This window comes from Danio aesculapii, chromosome 22 (assembly GCF_903798145.1).
Source record: "Danio aesculapii chromosome 22, fDanAes4.1, whole genome shotgun sequence".
Classification (NCBI taxonomy): Eukaryota; Metazoa; Chordata; class Actinopteri; order Cypriniformes; family Danionidae; genus Danio; species Danio aesculapii.
This window is the reverse complement of record NC_079456.1, coordinates 3,962,101-3,981,841: the sequence shown is the minus strand read 5'-3', so window position 1 is coordinate 3,981,841 and position 19,741 is coordinate 3,962,101. Positions and strand designations below refer to the sequence as shown.

The 19,741-nt window shown below is 35.7% G+C and overlaps 1 protein-coding gene across 1 annotated transcript in view; it reads right to left on the bottom strand.

Annotated features, from left to right (window-relative positions):
- Nucleotides 1-2,406: 2,406 nt before the first annotated feature.
- Nucleotides 2,407-19,741, bottom strand: part of gipc3 (GIPC PDZ domain containing family, member 3) — a 17,883-nt gene continuing 548 nt past the window's right edge. Inside the window, exons 2-7 of the mRNA XM_056447949.1 lie at nt 14,625-14,810; nt 10,939-11,119; nt 7,371-7,480; nt 6,304-6,385; nt 5,334-5,487; nt 2,407-3,000 (exon numbers count right to left, since the gene is read on the bottom strand). Of these exons, the coding sequence (XP_056303924.1) occupies nt 5,336-5,487; nt 6,304-6,385; nt 7,371-7,480; nt 10,939-11,119; nt 14,625-14,810 (711 nt within the window). The 3' untranslated portion in view covers nt 2,407-3,000; nt 5,334-5,335. The remainder of the gene's footprint in view (nt 3,001-5,333; nt 5,488-6,303; nt 6,386-7,370; nt 7,481-10,938; nt 11,120-14,624; nt 14,811-19,741) is intronic.

Here is a 19,741-nt window from a genome sequence, read left to right as displayed (position 1 = left end):
TTACAAATTGTTAGCTTGTTTGTCACATGATACAACTCCATCTTAGAGAAAATCATAGTCGAGGTTTTTTCAGCTTTGGTTCATTAGCACCACCAACTGAAAAGCAGCAGAAACCCAAAGGAAAGCCTACGTTTGCATACCAGGGCTGCTACAAAATGTATTTTTCCATCGATGAATGAGATATGAGGTAGCTTTACTTCATTTAAAGATCAATAATGCATATACTAAGACTGCAAAGATTGTCCAACTGGAGGCAAGCATTAAGAACCAAGCGTAAAAGTAACAAACATATAACAAACTTAATGCATGGCATTGTAAAACAAAACAGAGAACAAACTCACTGGCAGTGTTGTCACATGAAACAAAGCTAGACAGAAAAAAAGGAAAGCCTTAGACAGGGGTGCATATAATGTGTTTGGTTCTCAAATGAGTACCTGGAAATGTTGTAAGGGTCTTTAGTGGTGCCGGCAGGCCAGGCAATAGGTGACACTTGCAAAGCAAGGGTCATAAGTTGGTTGTATGGGTCACCATGCTTGGCCGAGTTACGTCACAACTTTCACTTTCAAAGCAAAGGAATTTTTTTGGTGGCACAGATGAGGCTGGAAATGTATACGGCTCCGGCAAAGCAAGGGTCGTAAGTTGGTGGCTATCGTGTTGGTCTTGTGATTGGAAGGTGTGTGTTCATTGCTGTGTGTGTGCAATTGGATGGATTAAATGAGGAGCACAAATTTCTAGTATGGGTCACTGGCCAAGTGACGTCACAACTTTTACTTTCAAAGCAAAGGCCTATGGTGGCATAAACAGGGCTGGAAGTGTAGGTGGCTTCGGCGAAGCAGGAGTCATAAGTTGGTGGCTAGAGAGTTGGACTTGTGATTGGAAGTGTGTGTTTTCACTGCTGTGTGTGCAGTTGAATGGATTAAATGAAGAGCACAAATTTCGCAAGTGACATCACAACTTTCACTTTCACTTTCAAAGCAAAGGACTTTGGTGGCACAGACAGGGCTGGAAGTGTTTGCTGCTCCGGCAATGCAAGGGTCATAAGTTGGTAACCAAAGAGTTGCACTTGCGATTGAAAGGTATATGTTCACTGCTGTGTGTGTGCAATTGGATGGATTAAATGAAGAGCACAAATTTTGCAAGTGACATCACAACTTTCACTTTCACTTTCAAAGCAAAGGACTTTGGTGGCACAGACAGGGCTGGAAGTGTATGCGGCTTCGGCAATGCAAGGGTCAAAATTGGTAACCAAAGAGTTGCACTTGCGATTGAAAGGTGTGTGTTCACTGCTGTGTGTGTGCAATTGGATGGAATAAATGAAAAGCGCAAATTCTGAGAATAGGTCACCATACTCGGCCAAGTGATGTGACAACTTTCACTTTCAAAGCAAAGGACTTTGGTGGCACCGACAGGGCTGGGCGTGTATGCAGCTCTGGCAAAGCAAGGCTCATAAGTTGGTAACTAGAGAGTTGATCGGAAGGTCTCTGTTCACTTGGATGGATTAAATGGAAAGCACAAATTCTGACTATGGGTCACCATGCTTGGCCAAGTGATATCACAACTTTCACTTTTACTTTCACTTTCACTTTCAAAGCAAAGGACTTTCAAAGCCAATGACTGGTGTGTGTTCACTACTGGACTGATGTGTGTTCACTTCCTTGGCTTCAAAGCAAAGTACTTTCAAAGCAAAGGACTGGTGTGTGTTCACCGCTGTGCGTGTGTGATGGATTAAATGAAGAGCATGAATTCTGCGTATGGGTCACCATACTTGCCAAGTGATGTCACAACTTTCACTGTCAAAGCAAAGGACTTCGGTGGCACAGGAAGGGCTGGAAATGTATGTGGCTCCGGCAAAGCAAGGGTCATGGATGGAGCTGGCAGGGCAGGTGACACTGATGAAGCAAGGGTCATTGGTGGCCCCGACAGGGCAGACTTGGACTGGAGCAACTAACAAGGCACTTAAGAGGATTGAGGTTGTAAATACTGACCCAAGCTCTGCATCTGCTGGACAGTCCAGGGACACAACAGTCCCACCCAACGGGAGAAAGGCATGGTGGTGAATTGCTGAATAGTAAAACCTTAAGATTAAGTATAAAAGCTTTTTTTACACACTCTTGTTAAACGAGACCCGAATCTGGCGTTTTCTAGACCTGCTGTCTATAAAAGCTTTATTTTTCAGTAACATTGATGTTTCCAGCTCTGAAATTTACAGGTTATTCATTAAATGTGATGATCTCTCATATATCAAATGCTCAAGTAAAAGTTGATTTCTCCGTGCATGACCCCTTTAAGTAAGCAAAGGGTGTCAGGCTTGATTTCACATGAAAGAAATGAGATTTGTGAACAACTGTGGTGACTTTTTTGATGTTTATGAACTGGTAAATGTACAAAAAGCCAGTGGATACACCATTTGTGGTAACCCAGATCATTTTTAATCTTTATACATAGTCAAATATGTCACATCAGGTCATCAAAAAAGGAGTATGTGTTTTGTAAAACAGGATATACAATATGCAACCACTTTCAGCCGATGTTTAAGGTAAATACACATGAGATACGTGTACATTTGATTTAACTGTGTCAATATGCATTAATTCATATATATATATACACACACACAAGCCATTTGTGTCACAAGATCTGTCATTAATCATAAACGATCGTTCATTTCACCTGTAACACGGTTTATTTATATATAACACAAACAACAGCACAAGAAACAAAGGCTAGGCTAGGCTAAGCTATCGCATACTTTAATCATAATAATTCTAAAAGTCAGAGTAATTATGAAGTGAAAGATTATGTAAAAGACTGCAATAAACATTTGCTGGGGAATGCAGTTTGACCTTGTTTAAATGCACTATGCACTGGAATGTTAGCGTCAGCCTGTAGATTAGCCGATAATACCTTGACGTTCTCCATTCCTTAGGACCATCGTGGGAATTGGGAGGACTGTGTGTATGAAAACAGATGACAGATGTTGTAAATCAAGCCGAATGATGTCTGAAAAAAGACAAGAGGAGAAGCATGAGCTGCCGAGAGAGATTTAGCATTAGCCTAGAACAGGGTTTCTGCGTAAATATATTAATACCTCATGTGATGGCTGACCTGCTTTATTTGTTCTCTGTGAGTTTGTTTATGTGATAAATATCAGTAGATTGTGAAACTACAGCAGCATGTGGTTTATAAGAAGCATCTTTGTCATTGGCAGCCAGTCAAACGCTGTTTATGTTGAATAAATCAATTGTAAGTAGTATAATTTGTGAATGATTCAGTGTAAATTAATTGGAATATTAATTTTTTTTAATATTATATATATATTTAATATTTTTTACATTATAATTATATTAATATTAATATATTATGATACTTATTAGAGTTTTATATTATCAGTTATTTTAGTAATGTTCTTTTGTATTCTTTAGTTGTTTTATTATGTGATTTAATCATTTTAATTGTCTTTTTTGTTTATAAATATGTAAATATAGCTTTTCTTTTTTATTTATAGCTTTGCTGCATAAGATATACTTTGGTTTTTGATATAGGTACTTTAATTTTTTCAAGTTAAATTTCCAAATATAGATTTAAATTGATTTATAATTAACAAAAACATAAACAACACTTTAATTTTTTATTTATTTTTATTTATTTCTATTGTTTACATTACATTTAGGTGTTTGTAATGTATTTTATGCAGTTTTTCATTAAGATTTTGTCCAACATTTTGTATTTTTTAATTAATAAAATGATAAACAATATTAATCTAAGTATACTATAACTTGTGGATATCTAATAATATTATAGATGTATTATGTCTATAAGAATGACTGTTTCTTATAATTCTTATTTATTTTTTTTTTGTTTTACTCAGTATTTATTCACAAGTATATATTTATTTGTATTCGTATACATGTCATTTGAAAACTGAGCCATAAAAGAAATGCAGGTGAAATTGCACAAACAAATTTAGATGAAAATAATTTGGTAACATTTTAAAATAATGATCCATTAGTTAACGTATTTACTAACATGAACAAACAATTAGTAATACATATATTATGGTATTTGTTCATCTTCGTTATTGTTCGTTTACGTTCAGTATGTAAGTTTGACACCCAGTGGTTGGACTAGGTATTGCAATCCTGGTTCAAAACGCACGTAAGCGCAGGTTGCCAGATTGACAACCTCAACAGAAGTGGGCCTAACTATCAAGCATAAAGGATGATTTAACTGTGATAAAAGGAATATTTTCCATATAGTTCAGCTATATAGAAAACGGCTTCTGTTTCTTGCAGCTGAACAACAGGATAAACTGACAATGATCAGCTCAGGTACACCTCATGTGCTTTATTTAATGTTAAATGCTAATAATGTGAGTTTGAATGCCATTTTACATGATATTTATTGCCATACTAATGAAAGCAACAAATGGTTCACCGCAGATCTTGAAAATAAAATAAACCGTTTGAAACTGAACTTCAGAACTGAGACTCAGTGCAAGCCAACACATATCAGTGATTCACCATTGGTTTAATATGTTATAATTAGATTATAAACCTCACCATTTCGTTGGAGTGCAGTGAGTGCACTATTCTGTGCTTCTGAATGGCTGTATTTACATTTCTGTTGTGTTTTGTCTGGTGCAAACAGCCAAATTGCTTATCACTGCGTATCTCGACATGTAGCGTGTTGTTGGGACACAGGGTTACAATGTAACCTGCTCGCCTAATGTTTACGTTCTTAATATTTATATTATTTGCTAATTAATAACCACCTCATGTGGAACTCTGAATCTGCATCTCATTTCAGAGTCTGCTACTGTCCACCAGAGGTCGCATTTTGGTCACGGACGCACACTCGTGACTGAATGAATGAAATACGCTGTTTTCCACCAAGGCAACCCAGGGTGCTGAAATATAATTGGCTAAAGCGGAACTGGGCGGATGAAAAGATCCCAAACAAAGACAGACGTTCCGGCACGTAACGGACCTTTTCAAAGCAGAATATCTAAGCATTGTTTTACAGATAAACAAGAACGTTGACTTAGCATGTTTCTTTAAATATCTGCAAACATATTATATTTTTATGCTTTACAAGAGTCAAAAACTTACATTCAGCACCTTTGTGTTAAATAACGTGAGTTCGTGTTATTTAAATTTAATTTAAAATCATGCTAGTTTGCATTAATTAATGTTAACAAGCACACCTTTGGATTTTAATAATGCATTAGTAAATTTTGAACTATGATTAATACATGTTTTATGAGATCATTCATACTTAACGTTAGTAAATACACAGATAATTAATTATCAATAATTCTACCTTCACGCTCTTACCTTTAGAGGCGTCCATTCTTGACGTCCCCCAAGGCGCCCCAAACGTCGAACAGAAAAACGTCCGGAAAGCCGAAATCTCCCAGAACTGAGTCGAGAGCCTCTGCGAAATCATCCGGGTTTTTCTTGTTCTTCCCGGCCTCCACTATAGTCGTCGCTGAAGGAACGACACATCGACACATGACGTTAAAAACATCATCATTTATATAATTATTAAACAGATGTAGTGCAGCTTCTTGATTCTGATTGGTCGAGCCCCATTCTAAGCTGTTGTGTAATACTCTGCAAACACACACACGTTCTGTTTACTTAGCAACCATTCCATTACCAGTGTGAACCAAGCGCCAACCTCCCGCTCTCCCTCGTGAAGCAAGTACGGAAGTAACTGAAAACTGCAATTCATCGAAATTCGGCTAGTCCTGGCTCCATAATAGAGCAGATTTATATTGACCCCACTGTTAAATTTCCCAAATTTACAGCAGAAAAAAAGATGTTTACAGCCTGGTACAAAGAACGATTTTGGTTCATATAGCTAATATACCCTCCATGACAACTGTGAGGGGGTGAATTTTTTATGACTCCTCCGTTTCGTTTACATTAGGTTATATTAAATCCCTTGGTTTATGTGATGACGCGCAAACAAAATGGCGACGGTTGGCCACGCCTACTGGTAGCTACCTTTGGGTTCTTCAGAAATCGTCACAGATACTACGTCCATATCTTTTACAGTCTACGGTATGAACTGGCTGCATTCAAAATCGCCTACTACTCGAGTAGTGTTGTCGTGTTTAGTGCACTAGAGCGCCCTCTGGCTTTCAGATGGAGATTTACTACTGATCACAGAACTGTGTTTCCCTGACAAAATGTGCAGGACAATCACAGCTTTGCTCGATTATGTTTGCAGTTTTGTTTCAGTTAATCGGCCAGCGAGACTCTGTATAAATAAAGCCTTCTCTGTGATTGGTCTGCTCACCGAGCTCCAGGTCTCTGATGCCCATGTAGCTCTCCAGCAGATCGTCCACCTTGCGGATAGCGGCGTCCTCCAGTTCACTGGGCTGCGTTCACACACACACACACACACACACACAGATTAATAAAGGGATTAGTTCACCCAAAACTGAAAATTCCGTCATCATTTCCTCATCCTCCATTTGTTGCAAACATTTATGAGTTTCTTTCTTCTGTCGAACACAAAGGAAAATATTTTGACGAATGCTGAGGAAAAAACAGCCATTAGTTTTGTATCTATCTAAAGACGCGAATTAGATTCATGCGCGAAACTGTAATATCTCATCAAACATTTAGCAAATAAAGCAGCGTTTCCAATCTAATGAGTAAAACAAAAAGAAAATGGCCGCTTCCTGATAAACTGGAGCAAATATCAGGCAGAGAAATGTAGTTTAGTGTGTTTGGAGAAGCCACTGTGGTGTTTTTCTTCTCGAAAACGAAACAATGAACGCAATGCGGTGGCTTTTGGAGGCGTGAGAAGCTCTTGGGAGCGCAGACAGATGCTCGAGACAGTTCTGAAGGGAATAATAATAGAATAATAATAACACTGAAGCACTGTGATGACGGACTGACGGTTGAGGGGTTTTAGAAATGAGCAAAACAACATTTCCGATGTTTTAAAGTGTGCTGTAAGAAATGCTTTGTATGTAGGTGACGTTGCAGCAAAACAACAGCATAAACTACTATGACAAAGATCACCTCAGGTACTGATTATGTGCTATTGTGGTTTCTGCGCAATTTTGCTTATCGGATAAAATGTTTATCCTACTCCTTTGTGCGCAGAATCTTTTTTTATGCACATTTTAAAAATTTATTCCCATCTTGGTGTTTCCATTAAGCAATTTTTAATGCAAAATTCCAAAATGTGCAGAAAAAAAGGTGAATACTGATGCGCAACATTCAACATTCTTCAGGATATCTTGTTTTGTGTTCAACTGAAGAAAGGAACTCATAACAAGCTGGAACCACTTGACTCTGAGTAAATAATGAGGGAGTTTTTATTTTTGGGTGAACTGTCCCTTTAAGACTCACAATCTCCTCCAGTGAAGCCGATCCTCGAGTTCGCAGGCGGAGAGTTTCTTTGCCGCTCGACAGCTTCCCCTCGCTGGACTTAGGAGCGCGAGTCCTCTGACCGATCATGTCTGAATCACACAAACACAGAGAGAGAGAGAAAAACACACACACACACACACACACACACACCATCAACATCTCCATTGCTTCAGTGTTTATTGCTATTTAAAAAAGGATTGAGTCATTAGTAATGAAACACAATTCAGTGTTTATGAAAAAATACCAAAAAAAGTAGTTTTAAACAGATCGTGTGTGTGTGTGCGTATGTGCGTGTGTGTAAACTGGAAATTGATCTGTAAACTTCTTTCATTCTCTTTTCGGTTTAGTCCCATTATTTATCAGGGGTCACCACAGCGGAATGAACCACCAACTTATCCAGCATATGTTTTACGCATGTTACCAGCTGCAACCCAACTCTGGGAAACACCCATACACTCTTGCATTTACACATACACTACGGACAATTTAGCTTACCCAATTTACCTATAGTGCATGTCAGGGGCGCCGCAAGGAGGGGGAAGTTAGGATGATTATGAAGGGCCCGCTCCTACACCAAATCATTCCCCTCCCCGCCCCCTGCTCTTGACTTGCATCAGCGTTCTATCCCCCCAACCACCTTTACTTTCAAACTTGATTAACCCCCCCTTCTTCGCTTTCAAATGAGATCACCCACCCATTCTGCTGTGGTGACCCCTGATTAATAAAGGGACTGAGCCAAAAAGAAAATGAATGAATGAATAAATTGTACTGATTAATTAATCACCTTAAGATTAGATTAGATTAGATTCAACTGTATTGTCATTACACATGTACAGGTACAAGGCAACGAAATGCAGAGATTGTTAAGATTGTTAACTAACAATGTGAACTATAGCAAAATAAGCATTTTGATTTCAGGCGAACTCTATATAAAAAAAAAGCAGAAAAGTGTCTGACAACTAGCGAGCGAGCTGCATTAGCATCTCATTAGCCTGCGCTCGTGTCGGCCATCTTTTCCTCCATATGCCTTTGATCCTCCATGTAGAAACACAGAGGAGGATTGAGTGTAATTACCCATGATTCTCTCACACCGGCTAATCCATCACGCTAAAAGAGGCAATTAGCTAACGCTACAATGATGATCAATTATTAACGGCAGTAATGAGCTGCTCTGCGGAGATCAGTGTTTGTGTTTCTGCTCGTCTGATGGTTCTCCAGAGAGCAGACCTGATCGTGAGTGTGTGTGTGTGTTTATGTTTATGCAGATCAAACACACTCGTCTTTCTCAATCCAGCACACTGTAAATCCTGGGAACTTTTCTTTGACTAATGATGGTGGAAACGGAGATTTCCGTTCACGTCGCGCTTCAAAACCCTACAATCTGAGGAAGTTTCCTCTCCAGCCAATTGACTTCGCCTGTTTCCTTGATGATCTTTCTGATCTTCAATATGAGCTAGTAATGTTTTTTTAGTTTAATTAATATTATATTAGCATCTCACGACTTTAGCATCCCTCCACCACCCCGTCACCTCACCTCTTAAGCATTACAATCCCGGGGGGAGCGTTCTGGGGCCGGGCTAGATACTTTGCTCGAATCCCAATTCCTCTCTGTTTCCTGATAAGGGGAATAACTCGAGTTTGGGTGTCTTCCCCGAGCTCAGAGCCCTCTCCCCGGACAGCACGCCAAATACGCTTTATTCTGAAACTATTGCAAGTGTGAACTTGTGAAAGGGGAATTGGGTAAGCTAAATTGTTTGTAGTGTATGTGTGTGAATGAGTGTGTATGGATGTTTCCCAGTGATGGGTTGCAGCTGGAAGAGCATCCGCTGCGGTAAAACATATGCTGCATAAGTTGGCGGTTCATTCCACTGTGGCGACCCCTGATTAATAAAGGAACTAAGCCGAAAAAGAAAATGAATGAATGAATGATTATAAATATACTTAAATAAATTACAGAAATAAACACACAACTAAACACTTAAATAATAACATGATAATATATAGTGCTTACCTAAATATTTTAATTAAATTAAACTCATTTGTAACTAAATACACAAGTAAATATGTTTTTAAAATTATAGATGAATTGTATATCGCATAAATAAAAACTAAACATTTTAATAAAGCTTAATAAACAATGTTTTATATATAACGATATTAAATAGTGTTTATAATGCATGTGTGTGCACCTTTAAAATGATAATTGCTTCTTACCTACAAAGCTTTAATCTCGCTACAATCCAACTCGCTCTTTAAGATCTCAAAACTCAGGGCTTCTGGTAGTACCTAGAATAGCAAAGTCTACTAAAGGAGGTCGAGCCTTCTCATTTATAGCTCCTAAACTCTGGAATAGCCTTCCTGATAACGTCCGAGGCTCAGACACACTCTCCCAATTCAAAACTAGATTAAAGACCTATCTGTTCAGTAAAGCATACACTCAGTGCACCACTTAGCGGGCTTCCACACAGGTTTCTGCACCTTGTTTATCTACACTATGAACAGCAGCTACGCTAGTTATTTTCTTTATTCTCCATTTCCACCTGGGGAAACTCTTTCCGAGGCCCTCAGACTATGCAGAGTCACTGATTCAATCTAAGACCAACGACGAGATGATCCCAAGGTTTCCATATCCTGGACCAGGCCGTATCCTGAGCAGCTATTGTGGTGGTCATGGAGGAGTGGAGAACATGAGACTGATTCCTGTGACGCTCCAGGGACAGACGAGTCTTCGCTGAGGCCAGCTTCCAGCCTCCGCCACTGAGACTGCAGCTCTGCACAAGACGTTTGGCCAGCGGAGAAATTAAAATGGTCGTGCCCAACTGAGTCTGGTTTCTCTCAAGGTGAGAGAGGTTGTCTCCACTGGCTTGCATGGTTCAGGATCTGTAGAGCTGCGCATCGTTGGATTTGCTCTTCAGTGTTTGGACTCTCAGTAGTGATTATTAAACCACACTGAACTGAGCTCAACTGAACTGAACTTAAACACTACAAACTGAACTACACTGTTCCTATTTACTGTGATCTTTTATGTGAAGCTGCTTTGACACAATCTACATTGTATAAGCGCTATACAAATAAAGGTGAATAATTTAATAAACCTTATATATATGCTATTTCAGAAAATGACCACACGGCGGCGCTGTTCTTCTTAATATAAGCCCTTTTTTACCTAATGCTGGTTGTTTACTGCCAAGTTGCATAAAATCATGAGTGTTACTAATGAATCTCTACAAGCAAATGTTAAACTATACCACTGTTTATTATTATTATTATTTTAAACACTGTTAATGGGCAGATTTTCTTCACTCACAAAATTATTTTTGCTAGTTGTTCAAACTACTTATTTAACATTAGCTGTATCAACGCAATTCTTGATCATTTTTTACACAAAATCATAATTTAATTCACTTAAATTTGTAAAATCATTTAAGCTAACTTAATCGATTTGTGTTACGACAACATGTAGAAATTGTGTGAAACCAGCTAGTGTTATTTTATAGCAGCAGTTTGTTGATATGATCATATTAATACGTATGATATGAGGACTCACCGAAGGCTTTTTTGGGCTCCACCAGGCGCAGGGTGAACGGAGTTCCTCTCGGCTGCTCCTTCAGCATTTTAGCCACTTCATAATGTCGACATCCCACAATGCTCTGGTCATTGATGGCCTCGATGTGATCTCCGACACACACCGACTTTATCCTGTCAATGGTGCTGCCCTCCTTTATTCTCTGAAAAAAACAATACATTAGGATGATGTTGGAAAAATATGACATTGCAATATTTTGTTTTGCTGCGAGACATATATATAAATATATTGCCATATGAATATAATTACATCAGATGATTTGAATATAGCTCTGTTTGGAAAGGTTGCATTAATCCCGGGAGGGAGCCCTGAGCTCAGAATATCCTCGAGCCCGGGGCTCCCTCCTGTTTGAAGGGCGAGAGGGGAGTTCAGGTAGGTCTCGAGAACTCCCTGCTTGTGAACGTGTTAGGAGTAGCTGAGATATCTTAAGATGCTACTCTGGAGTAGTCAATTTACTTATGATGTATGTCTTTTGGGCGGTGGGAGAACACCGGGGAACATGCAAACTCCGCACAGAAATGCCGACTGGCCCGGTGAGGGGTCGAACCAGTGGCGTTCTTGCTGTGAGGAAACAGTGTTAACCACTGGGCCACCGTGGCGTCCTATCAGGAGAAGGGGAAGAGAAGGTGTGGAAAGGGGGGGTTCTTCAAGACGAAGATGACGGAAGTGAAAAACTGGTTATTTATAGTGAGTCAGTATTCATCTGATTGGCGCAATATGCAGAGCTGATTCGGAACCAGCCATGCTCAATCATAAGCATTATAAAAATTAGTTTATAAATAAACCGTACTAAGTTAAAAGCATATAAAATACAACAGAGCAAAATAAAAGTTAAATCTGCAGCGCTTCACGGTTTTCTGGGGAGTCAAACGGTATTCAGAACAAAAGTTTAACAAACAAACATAAAATACCATGGTTGTCATTGTAAAAACAATTTAAAAAATAACATTTAATAATAAACTTTAATAAATAATCTAATCTTGCGATGTGACTTTTGTGGACACACACATTGCGACATTGATGCTTAAACTGTATATTGTGCAGTCCTACAATACATCATATTTAATAATAAAAACATGACTAATGTACACTGTAAAAAAATCTTTCTGTCTTCATTTTTTTGTTCAGTCAAATGATTATTTTCTATTCATCTCAGCTTACACTGACCAAAATGATTAAGCTAAACTCAGTATAACTTAAACAAAATGTAAGTTATACAAAGAAAGGTATACATAAATATATGTAAATATATATGTAAATATATAATATATATGTAAATATAATATATTTAAGTTATGTTGACCTTATTCTTCAATGCGGAAGTGGAAGTTTAGGAACTTCCGATTCAGTTGCCTATGGGAGAAATGACTAGGAATAATAAACGGCAAAAAACGGTCAAACTACTTACTCTACAAACAAGTGTTTGCATTACAATACAGACAAAGTAGAACATTGTAATAAAAAAATATCAGTTTGCAACACCAAGCAGCAAAACGAGCTGTTTTTAACGTTTAAAAATGAATGGAAGTGAATGAGACCGGAAGTTTCGAGCCAAAATGATTTAAATGGCTGCGCCCACTTGTACGCGGAGAATAAGGTGAATAAAAACATGATGAACTTATTAAAATAAGTTAAAGTAACATAAAAGCTTTTGTTGTGATGTATTTTTGTAATATATATATATATATATATATATATATATATATATATATATATATACACACACACACACACAGGGGCAGATAAGCAAGGTAAGTGTCCGCTTAGGGCCCCAGGAAATCTGAGGGCCCCCAAATAAATGTATAAATGATACCTATAAATTATATATAACATTGTTTTCAATCATATTTTGTATGGTGAGAGTCTAAAAATTTAGATTTGAACGTAATTAATACATCTGCGCAAATGTGTCCACCACCTTCAATCATGGACCAGCCTAGTAGTCAAATCAGTAAAGATTTAATTTTAAAAACGAAATAGTTCATGTATTACGTCTAGTTGTGAATTCATCCTAAAAAAAACAAATAGTTTCAAAGGTTTTAGAAGGTGCTTTACATGTTATTATTATTTAGCATTATGATAAAATGTGGAATAGGAGATTGAATGATATAAGAAAAATAAACTGCATTTTTTATTAAAGTACAGAAGGTTTAAGATGTAGTTTAAAGATCCCTAACCATAACAATATACTATTTTCAAAGGTTTGACAAAACGTCAAATCCCAAAAATTAATATTCTGAATTTCTTTATTCTGCACAACACAAAAGAAAACAGTTTGAAGAAAGCTGGAAACCTGTTGAGAATTTTCAGCTCTCTTCAAAATACATTGTTTTATGTTCAATAGAAGAAAGAAACTCATAAAGGTTTATAACCATTTGACGGTGAGTAGCCTGAATAGCGAAGAATTATCTTCACGTTTTTGGAAAAACTATCCCTGCTTAATAAACATTGTAAATGTTAAACACTCTAAACATCTATTTAACATCCGAACATTTACATATAATAGACATTTTGTAGATGTACAATAAACACTTCCATGATTCAACACAAACATCAAAATAGACGTGATGTACATATACAGTGCTCAGCGTATATAAGTTCACCCCTCACAAATCTATCTTTTAAATTCATATATTTAATAGGAAGCTATACAATATTATATCTGTGCATATACATTAGATTAGTCAGCACTGACGCCAAATCTGGAGCTTATCTAACAAAATAACTAACGATAAAAGTCCAAAAACTAGTACAGCCAAATTTATTTGTTAGGGAAAATATTATATACAAATTTAAAAATAGTAAAAATCAAGAGAAGCCCAAAAAATGAAAAATTTAGTTGAAATTTTGTAGGTTGTAATTTAGTTTTTTGCAGTATTTTGCTTAAATTTAATTGTATTATCTTTCAATTTGTAGATATGTTCAGTGACTAAAATATTATTTTAATAAATATATCTGTTTAATAAATCTGTTTTGTTCAAATGCACCAAAATACATTACCTATATTCACTGTGAAATTGCTAAAATGTTTATTTTCAAAATGGAGTGTACTCAATTATGCTGAGCACTGTAAGTGCTAACAGAGAAATAATGTTATTAAATGTACTTTTCTTATTTAGATTTATATTTAAGATTCTTACATTTACATTAAAATATTGTAAACATGTCCTTAAAATCACTTTAAAAACAAATTTGTTGGCTAAGAAACGATAAAACATTGACAGGCTTTCAGAATCCTTCTTGATTTTAAGAGCGCGAACATTTAAATTTGCGCGCGCTTAATTAACGAAACGTCAAACCGTCATAACCGTGGTTCTAATATAGCTAGTTATGGTTCCACAAGTGGCCTATAAGTTGTTTATGTCGTCAGTTTTTTGTTTGTTTTGGGGAATAACATTATTTTAATTACTTAAATGTCTGTATATTAGTGATGTTGTGCTGTATCAGTCAAATTTGATTTGACTTGTGCTTTTGACAGTCGAATTTGTCTCGACTTGTAGGCTTTGCAGTCATATTTGTCTTGTTTTTCAAGTTCCAGGATTGTGTTTTCAGTTTCAGGCTTAAGGTTTTAGATTCTCGACATCCAGACTTGCTTTCCAGGAAGTCGTTAATCTGTCACCGGTTATAACCTGATAACTAGCACGTACTTTAATGAAGGCGTATCCCGCGCCGTTGTCGGTAATGGTCAACCCGAGGGCATCTTCTGTTTTAATGACCTCCACCTCTTTGGTTTCTCCCCGCACATGCGCAAAGATGAAGTCCTCCAGGCCGATCTGACCGCCTAGAAGCTTCTGCATGTCCACTTTATGCGAGTTCAGCGTGCAGAAGAGGATCTTGGGAGGTAAACAGATAAGGTGAGGAGATCCAGGTTAGTATTTAGCATCAAACAACAACATATTTACCCGCCTTTTTAAAGCGGTTATACTTATTGGTCTCCAGCAGATGGCGCTGTGGTGGTTTACTACACTGCAAAAATGTGTCGTTTTTTAGTCCAAATAATTATTATTAAATGAAGAATGATTTTCTAGACAAGTAAAAAATATTGTCTTGTTTTCAGAAATAAAATGTCAAAATTAAATGAGTTTTTCCTTTAAAACTAGTTAATCTATTAGGGTGAGCAAAAAATCTTGTTTTGGCTTTGAACTCACTTAGTTTATTATTTCTGAAAACAATACAATATTTATTGTTTATCTAGAAAAATAATCTTGATTAAGAATTTTTAGATATTTGGACTAGAAACAAGACAAAAACTCTAGGTAAGTTTTTCAGTGTGGTAAAATATCCCAGCTAGAATTACCAGTCTATATTTTTTCAATGGATTAAATAAGATATACCTTTGATTTTGTCACAGAATTAAAATATTAGAATATTTAAAGAAATATTCAGACATTTTTCTCACTATTCTGGATATAAAAACCAGAAGTTGTGCGATGTAGACATTTTTGAGGGGAAAATGTCAGAACTGCTAAATGCTAACTACTTGCGTTAAAGCTTGTAACCTGCAATTACGAGTTCTAATTAGACCTATGAAATGTAAATTTGCAGCTTTAAAGACAGAAATTGTGCGATACTTTAATATGTTATTCTGTCCTGTGTATCCCAAATCTGATATATGACAATATATATTCAAATTACATATATATGACATATATTTGACCGTAATTCCAATGGTTGAACATGTAAACGGCCATTTTTGCAATAAGTATGACACTTTATATATGCGAAATCGAAATATGAACTTGTATGTCATGTATGTAATTTACAAATATTTTCATAGGTCAGATTACTTTAAACTTCCATCATATTGAATGTTGGTCCAAACATTGACCTTTGTAGTCCTTTGATACAGCTTTCATGCTAGATAATATGCTATGCTAACACCAGTATGCCTGAAATTAGCACTGTTGCTCCTGTTAGCTTCTAATAAAATCTTATTTGTACATACTTAGTAATTAAAAACGTGTGATATTAAACATTTTTAGCTTTTCGGATCTACAACAATGAATGTATGGAGATAATTATTAGAAATTAACAGATGATAATGCTTATCTTTTACCCCAATCTAAAGCACAGTTTGTTTGGTTCAGTGCGTTTTTTCTGGCCTTGACCTTTGAGAAAGTGCTGAAATGTCTTGATAAGGTTCTCGAAGGACGTTTTCTGCTGAAGGCTGTGTGCTTTTTACAATAGCGTTTTCAAGAAAAAACTACAGATAGAACTGGTTGTTATGTAAGAGGATCCTGTGATAACAAGCACGCTTTTGATTCTTGTAGATTTCCATCCCTTTGTGAGTTATTATTATGATATTTAATGGATCAGTTCAGGTAAATACTAAGCCAATATATAAATAATTAGAATTGAATTGTAATAATTTATTTCCACAAGGTGTGAAGTTTCATCATATTTTATATTTATAAACATAGTATAGGTTTGTTTGCTTCAGTTGTTTCATTTATTAGACACTTGGCATGGGGCGATAACAGTTTTTCAAGGTATACCACGGTTTGTAAAAGTCAATGTTTTAAAACCGTCAAAATTTTCTGCAATACCGTTCCTAAGGTATGTGTGCTATTTTTTATTTTATTTTTATTTTTTGTTTGTTTTTTAGGACAACCAGCAGAAAAGATATCCAAAGAAGCAATTTTAAATTGTAAACAATTGAAGCAAATTGAAACAAATGAAGACAGCAGAAGTCAATAATTCATTTAGCCTGACATGTTTACTCTTCCCAAATATTTTAAATGTTTCTTAAAATAAAATATAATGTATTTAAAAGAGAAAAAAGTTGTTGTTTTTTACCCAGACATTTAAAAAGAATTTATTTTAGAGCAGTAATCACAATACCGTGAAACCGTGATATTTTTATCCAAGGTTATCATACTGTTAGAATCTTATACCAGCCCATGCCTACTAGCCACTGCTAAATACAAAAAACTTTAAGCATTTTATTTGTTTGTTTTAAAATGAATTTTTTTTGTTTGTTTATTGATTTTATTTGTGTATTTTCTAGCTACTGGCATGAAAATATTTAATGATTATATATAAATACAATTATTTATTTGTCTTTTTATTTACTGTCCACTCGCATGTAAGAACATATTTAACATTTTTATTTATATTTAATTTTAATAATTTTAGTAGTTAATTTAGCATATATATTCTAACCGAATCAAATAATCAAATGAAATATTTAATAGACGAATGGTCGTATTCACTTTCTTGCTAGTTTTATATAAACATTGCATTTACACACAGTTCATCTGTTTTGTAATAGTACATTTGCACCTACACAGATCAAATTAAACATTCAATTATTTGTAACCTTTTATAAAAAAATTATAATAATTTAGCACTTAATTATTTAATGGCCACAGATATGTATAAAATCCATGGACTGTAAAATAAACTTTATTTTGATTTTGTTTAAAAATTTGTTTCTTTGTTTCAGTTGTTTTATTTACTAGCCACTAGTTAGTAAATGTAAAAAAGCTTATTAAAAGCTGTCTATTAAATGTTTACACACACACACACACACACACACACACACACACACACACACACACACACACACAAAAGTGTTCAGTTTTTCTTTTTCAGTATATATATATATATATATATATATATATATATATATATATATATATATATATATATATATATATATATATATATATATATATATATATATATATATATGATGACCCACTTGACAAAAGGTCAGATATTTGTTACAAAATGCTGGGTTGCTGTAAGTGTAGTTGGAATAATGGACAAACCAAACCATTGACTTAAAATGTGGCATTCAAATTCAATTAGAAAAAATTAACCCATAATGGTTGGCTTTGTCCATTTTTTTACCCAATGTTGGGTTACAGCGACACAGCATTTTTAGGGTGTATAGTTCAACATTTCTAACTGTTACAGTCACAATTACAGCGTAAAAATCTCTGTAAATCAGCTGTTTTCTGTAGTTTGTGATTTTTATTTGTTTACACTTTTAAACTAAATTTGATCTTTTCTCAAACAACTTTTTTGATGTTGAAAAGTAAGAAAAGATGACTTTTATTGACATTTTTAATAATTGTCTGGGATACAAAAACCTGCCAGGACATTTTCTCTTATTTTACAGACTTAATTCTCTTTTTATATTATTTCTTATACAGTATCTTGTTTTAAACTACTGAACTGTCAATAAAAGTCACTTTGTTAAACTGTACACTACCTGACAAAAGTCTTGTCAGAACAAGAGCAAAAAAATAATAACTTGACTTCTAGCTGATCTGTAAAAGTGGCAGAAGGTCGATTTCTCCTATGAATGATCTGTTGAACTGCATCCAAATCATCACAAATACTGCAGAAGACCTACTGGAACCCACATGGACCCAAGATTCTCAGAGAAATCAGTCAAGTTTGTTGATGGAGAAATCATGGTTTGGGGTTCTATTCAGTATGGGGGCGTGCAAGAGATCTGCAGAGTGGATGATCAACATCAACAGCCTGAGGTATCAAGACTTTTGTGCTGCCCATTACATTACAAACCACAGGAGAGGGCAAATTCTCCAGTAAGATAGCGCTCCTTTTCATACTTCAGCCTCCACATCAAAGCTCCTGAAAGCAAAGAAGGTCAAAGGTGCAGCAGGATTGGCCAGCCCAGTCACCAGACATGAACATTATTGAGCATGTCTGGGGTAAGATGGAGGAGGAAGCCAAAGAGTCTTGATGAACTCTGGGAGTCCTGCAAGAACGCTTTCTTCGCCATTCCAGATGACTTTATTAATCAGTGATTTGAGTCATGTCAGAGATGTATGGATGCAGTCCTCCAAGCTCATGATGGAGTCAGACACAATATTCATTCTGTTTCCACTGCAGCATGACCACATATTCTATACTGGACATTATTGAAGGTTCAGTGACAAGACTTTGGACTAAGTAAAGTCAGACCGCACTGTCCTAATGAAACAATGAAAAATCAAGGCATGATCATATTTTATTGTGGTCAAATAAGTGTAATCTAGAGGCCTTTACCTTTCATATGAGCCACTTCTGATACCAAATGATCAACTAGAAGTCAAGTTATTATTTGTTACTCCTGACTTTTGTCAGGTAGTGTAGAGTTGAATTTTTAACATCGAAAGTTGACAAAAGCTGAAATAAATGGCACATAATGCAATTCATGACCGTAAATAAAATACAGAACTTGTTAACCAACAGATATTTATTTTACAGAATATGAAATTATTTTTGCTGGGGTTTAAAAATTGGCATTTTCAATTCGAAAACAAGATTATTTCATTCATTCATTTTCTTTTCGGCTTAGTCCCTTTATTAATCCAGGGTCGCCACAGCAGAATGAACCACCAACAAGATTATTTTGCATATTTAAAAAAAACTCATTTAAAGGGACAATTCACCCAAAACCTTTATGAGTTTCTTCTGTTGAAGAAGACAATTTGAAAAATGTTGGAAACCTGTAACCATTGACTTCGATAGTTTTTATTTTTCCTCCAATTAAAGTCAATGGTTAGCTTTCCAACATTTTCAAAGTATCTTCTTTTGTGTTCAACAAGAAAGTAACTCAAAAAGGTTTGAAACCGTTTACACTGTGAAAAATCTGGTTGCCTTAAATTTTTAAGCTGAATCAAATTAACCTTATGAGTCCATTGAACTTACATTATGTTAAACTGACTTAAAACAGCTTGTTTGACTTGAACATGATCAACTTATTTTAAGTTACAATGAACTAAAAACATATGTTGTCAGGACTAAT